Source organism: Musa acuminata, chromosome BXJ2-4 (assembly GCF_036884655.1).
Source record: "Musa acuminata AAA Group cultivar baxijiao chromosome BXJ2-4, Cavendish_Baxijiao_AAA, whole genome shotgun sequence".
In the NCBI taxonomy this organism is placed as follows: Eukaryota; Viridiplantae; Streptophyta; class Magnoliopsida; order Zingiberales; family Musaceae; genus Musa; species Musa acuminata.
This window is the reverse complement of record NC_088341.1, coordinates 30,284,969-30,290,481: the sequence shown is the minus strand read 5'-3', so window position 1 is coordinate 30,290,481 and position 5,513 is coordinate 30,284,969. Positions and strand designations below refer to the sequence as shown.

The 5,513-nt window shown below is 35.0% G+C and overlaps 1 protein-coding gene across 4 annotated transcripts; it reads left to right on the top strand.

Moving 5' to 3' along the window:
• The first annotated feature begins 567 nt into the window (after nt 1-567).
• Nucleotides 568-4,945, top strand: LOC135584174 (peroxisomal membrane protein 11C-like). Of its 4 annotated transcripts, none has more exons than XM_065104516.1 (8): nt 568-706; nt 3,401-3,612; nt 3,702-3,776; nt 3,857-3,931; nt 4,028-4,108; nt 4,259-4,333; nt 4,422-4,595; nt 4,677-4,945. In XM_065104516.1, exons 2-8 carry the CDS (start codon nt 3,415-3,417, stop codon nt 4,713-4,715), a joined length of 717 nt encoding a protein of 238 aa, XP_064960588.1. In that variant the 5' UTR covers nt 568-706; nt 3,401-3,414; the 3' UTR covers nt 4,716-4,945. The 4 variants fall into 4 exon arrangements, with proteins under 4 accessions (XP_064960588.1, XP_064960587.1, XP_064960590.1 ...); XM_065104515.1 differs by having other exon boundaries at nt 568-712; XM_065104518.1 differs by having other exon boundaries at nt 608-712; nt 3,381-3,612.
• Nucleotides 4,946-5,513: the final 568 nt, after the last annotated feature.

Here is a 5,513-nt window from a genome sequence, read left to right as displayed (position 1 = left end):
ATCATCTTCATCACAATAAAAAGAGTTAAAAGTCTATAGAAAAAGTCCTAAAATCTAAGCTATTTGATAAACAATTTTCACCCAAACATGATGTCACATAATGCTATCTATCAATAAGATGCTTCCTACAATAGGAACATATAGAATGCTTCCTACAATATGATCATTAGAATTAAAAATATTATTTTTAAAATCAATGGACTAATAAGACAGTAAAATAGCTTATAACACATTAGCTTTCATAAAAGTACAATATAAAATAGATGTTTTTTCTGAAGGACATCAATATATTTACATGATTTTTTTTTATTTTCTTGATTCAAGAATAAAATAAAAGATAAAGAATAAAGATAAAGAATAAAAGATATATATATATATATATATATATATATATATATATATAAAATATGCTATAATAAATTTGAAAGGATAATATGTAGACGCTCCGAATATAATACACGAGAAAGGAGATAAAATCCCAATCACCATCAACATCGAGGCTCACAAAAAATCATCAAAATCCGCGTCATCATCCCGCACTCAACATAAATCGTCCGCCGTCGGATCACGCCGAACAACGACGAGGTGCGTAACGAAACAAACAAACAAACCACCCCCTCCCCCGAACCTTATCGCGCGGTCCTCCTCTTGTCCAAGAACCACCTCGCACGGGGCGCCTCCTCCTCCTCCTCCTTCCCTCCCTAAGGTAAAGGTAGGTAGCAGTGAATCTTCTCCTCGTCTCATGGATTTATTGAACCGGTATCCTTGTTCGAAATTAGAGGTCTCTGTTCTCGACGAATATTAGTCATCACAGGGAATACTCTAAAGAGAATACGAGTCGTCATGTTGTGCTTGGTGAAATCAAAGACATGGATTTCGATTAGTATGGTTTGCTTTTTTCCTTTCATTTTGGTTGTATCGTTTTTGTTCTTTTCCCTCCTTTCTTGCTTGGTTCCATCACTGCATATGCCTTCGTGCTTGTGCTTAGTTTGATGTGACGAGGACTTGCTGGTTTTCTACCTCCAACTGTTTTATTGAGCTCAGAATATGCATGATTAGAGAAGCTGTTGCGTGAAATCTGACCAGGAACTAGCAAAAATTCCTGTTTTCAAGGCAGGGATTAGGAATCAATCGGTTGATGAGATAAATATAGAGATGTAGAGATGAACGAGTGGAAATTGAGAGTTCGATTTATGTATGTAGGTATTTACCTTAGAAAAAGGAAACAAAAAATCCCCTGATAGTGATATAAGCTTATGCCTTCGGAATAAGCTTATATCATTATCTGTGGTTACCTTATGATGGCATACGGAGCCTACCATTAGGCATTTTTGCTTACTTTCACCAAGTCAAATTCATCAAAATGAGTTGTAACTGTTTTGTTATAGTAAATTATTCATTCAGACATGATAGGTCAGAAATTTTGGAAAAGATCATTTCTTCCCCACGTGCTTTAGGTCTTGGTTTGCTCTAATTCTGATCTGGAACTCTAGTTCATTAATGTGTTGATTACCCTTTTCTTCTGTGGCATTTGTCCTTTTTCCGCCTTTATTGCACCATTTCCTTGCCTGAGTGAGTCTTGATATGGTCATGATGCACGGGAAATCTGAAGCGACAATTTATAGGAGTAAGCAAATACTTTTCCTTCCCTGTATATACATGTTGATAGTATAAAACATTAAGTTGTGGATTAGTTGCTTTAGTGTTACTTTATTTTGTTCACATTTTGCCTCCTGCATCCACAATTTTCACCCAACAAACAGTCTATAAATCTACCGCGTCATCTAAAGTTGCATGTGTTACACTCTCTAAACACAAATTCTGGTGAGCCACTTTAGCAGATATCTGAATTAGGAAGATTTGTTGTTATAAATTATGAGCTGCATTCATATGAGGGAGTAAATTTATATTTTGTTCAGTTTTTCTTGGCACATATTTCATTCATTTAGGTATTTCTGCATAAATTATATCAATAAATAGGCATGCATCTTGAATATCTTGATTATATATGTTTATACTACATTCCATTACAGAAAAGGAAATTATCACTCTCTCATATTGTAGCTATCAATGTTCTTTGACATTATTTGTAACATTTCCTAGAGAACTTAAACTAGATAAAAGCTGATAGTTGTTGAATTGTTAAAGGTTAAAGATGATATGTATAAAGCCTATCTAGTTAATGTCAAAATCACTTCTTTTCAATTTGTACTTCTGATGATCACACTAAATTATCTTCATAGAAGTTGCAGAGAACTGGCAGTCTCGTGAAAAATTCCCTTGTCCTCACCTTAGGTCTCCTGTTATGTAATATTGCTATATAGAAAAACTATCGTATTATGCTTGCCTCTTCTTAAGTTTTAGGTCTTGTTATGTTGCCAATGATATGATGCAATGTCTCTAGCTGCTAAAATATTTCTGGCATGTCTAACGTTGGAGAACATGCAGAATAAGTTTTGATACATATTGCTTCTTATTGACATACGACAAATGGCATGTTTAAAGGAAGATAAAAAATTTCCCCAGGACTCTATGGCACTTTAAGCAAATAAATGAAATAATTAAATTGAAGCACTACATCTGCTGAATGTAATATCTTTTTTGAAACAGTAAATTAAGCAGGTGTAGGATCCTTGCAGTTACTGCTAATTTAAACAGGATACATCCAGGCTAAAGAGGCTTACCTTGAGTTGGTTAAAATTCAGTTTGATTTAATTGTGAATAAACAGATTCTTGTTTCTTGTATACAAAAAATAAAGATGGTTTTATCCTTTGATACACAATTATTAATAAGGCTTAACGTTTAGATAAGCATGTATGGGAATGCTTACTATATGATTGGGTCAGTCATATTATACCAAAACTTTGCACACTTTCTTTTCTGATTAATCCTGCCTAGTAGTTTTGTATCGCACATCTCTCTTTTTGCTGTGGCTTGTGCTTATGTGTTAGCGATCAACATTATCTCCAAAAGAGATGGATCTTTTGTTGTGACTAGTTAAATCTGGTTAAATATTAAAATTCTTGAATTTGATTGCAACTTTTATTATTTGAGTTCCATTGTCTCTGTGCAAGTTCAGCAATATATTTTCACATACTATTATCATTCTAGATGATTTTTCTGCATTGTGCTCACCATTTCAACTGTTCTTGGGGATATCAGAATAACAAGCTTCGGTATAACTTTTTCTATTGCCATATCTCTTGACAGTCTCCCGGGTTCACAAGATTTCTATTTTCATCAAAAGGTGGATGGTCACTATAAATCTTGAATAGCCTACAGTTTATTGTCTTGGTTATAGTCTTTTCTTTCCATAAACTAGGATCTGCGTAGAATATCTTCAATATTTGATGCCGCCTTCTTTTAATAGTCAAAACAGCTGCAATTTTTGATCGGCAGGGTAAGGATTGAAGATGAGCACAAGCACATTGGATGCAACGAGAGCAGAGCTTGGTCTCCTAGTTTTATACCTGAATAAAGCTGAAGCGAGAGATAAGATTTGTAGGGCTATCCAGTATGGGTCAAAGTACTTGAGTGATGGAAAGCCTGGCACTGCACAGAATGTTGATAAAACAACCAGTTTGGCACGAAAAGTTTTTCGGCTTTTTAAGGTCAGGTTATTGAGTTCCAGGTTGAGAACAAAAAGTTGAGTTGTTTCTGCATTCATGTTTTTTACAGCTTTTGTCTCTTGAATATGTAGTTTGTTAATGATCTGCACGCTCTAATAAGTCCAACTTCCTCTGGATCTCCTCTTCCCCTAATTTTACTAGGAAAGGTAAGCTGTTGATAATATTGCTTGAGGTGTTATCCAACTTTATCCTTTCATCTAGAGTGCTTAACAGACTGTTTATGCAGTCCAAGAATGCACTATTGTCAACCTTCTTTTTCCTGGATCAAATTGTATGGGCAGGCAGAACGGGGATATACAAGGTTTGTATACCTGGCTTCCTTCTCAGATTTCCTTCCAGAATTTATTTCTTGGAAGAACTGAGAGAAAGACTGATTGTGTAAATTGCATCTTTTAAGAACAAAGAACGTGCAGAACTGATCGGCAGGATATCTCTTTTTTGTTGGATGGGCTCCTCAGTGTGCACAGCGTTGCTCGAGGTTTGTGTCTTTTGTCAATACCCTCTTCTTCCAATTTTTGCTGATTGTAGTTGTTGTTGCATTTTCCCTTCCCCTCTGTATAGGAAATGGTTGTTTCCTCTATTCCAACTTCTGTTGCTTGGGAGTAACTTCATCTTATTTCCTTTTTAGCTAGGAGAATTGGGAAGGTTATCTGCTTCGATGAAGAAGTTGGAGAAGGAGCTGAAGCAAGCTGATAAATACAAAGTATGCTCCATGTTCACACTTTTATATGCATGTTTCTGCTGCTCTATTGTACTTACAACTAATGTATGTTACCCATGTGGAATTGTAGGAAGAGCAATATCTTGCTAAGCTCAAACAGTCAAATGAAAGGCTGCTATCTCTGATTAAGGCTTCTATGGATATTGTGGTGGCAATTGGACTGCTTCAGTTGGCACCAAAGAAGGTCACTCCACGAGTCACAGGAGCATTTGGATTCGTCACTTCACTTATTTCCTGCTATCAGGTAGAATTCACAATTTAAATCTGAATACTACCACAAATACAAGTAGCTCATGGACTCATGACTTCCTGCATCTATGTGCAGTTGCTTCCTGCATCACGCACAAAGACAAAGATGACTTGAATGTGATTATCCTCGAGACTCTTGGTTTGAGCAACACTAAGTAGTACTGGTGGCTTAGATTGGAGGATGATAATGCAAAGTTCAGCAGATATAGCTGAATGTAATGTTGCCAGGTTAACTCGAACAATATATGATACTGAAGTACAATATATTGAATCTCCATTGTCAAAGCATACTGCTATATGACATTGCTTAAAATTGGTAAGCAACATAAGATGAAACTTGCAGTAGCAGAATCTTATCTTATAGTTTATGCTCATAGTGGCTTTAGCTCCATAATTTTCCATCTTCTAATGCCTTTTGTGTTCCATAGTCACCGCCTTATTGGAGTTGCAAAAAGCCGGTTCTCCACTTTACTAGAGCTGAAGTTTGTCATTTGCATCTGGCATTGCTCTTGCAGAATTGAATCAAAAAATGCTGCCTACTTGTGAGAAGCATGTATCAGGAACATTGTTATCTAATAATTCTTTTACAAGCAAATGATGTCTTGAAGGAGTGATATTAAAAATTTTAAAAAAATTATAAAATTATATTCATCTTATAGTTGTCACAGTGGTCTGGACTAATAAATTTATAAGTTATATTAAAAAATTAATCTAAATGATATTAAAAAATAATATTTATGATGACACCTATAATTAAGATATTTATATAATTTTAAAGGATAGTCTTCTTTAATTTATTATATGGTGGGTAAGATAATACCATTATGGATAGTCATCATATTAGATTAGGATGGTATATTCAAAGATAACAATACTAAGCCACATGAATGATGTTAGTCCTTCGTGATTGTTA

Excerpts from the sequence above, each read along its gene's own strand:
- LOC135584174 (XM_065104516.1), top strand. The coding sequence starts at position 3,415 with ATGAGCACAAGCACATTGGATGCAACGAGAGCAGAGCTTGGTCTCCTA. Across the intron at positions 3,932-4,027 it reads GCAGAACGGGGATATACAAG|AACAAAGAACGTGCAGAACT; the intron begins GTTTGTATACCT and ends GCATCTTTTAAG. Across the intron at positions 4,596-4,676 it reads CACTTATTTCCTGCTATCAG|TTGCTTCCTGCATCACGCAC; the intron begins GTAGAATTCACA and ends ATCTATGTGCAG.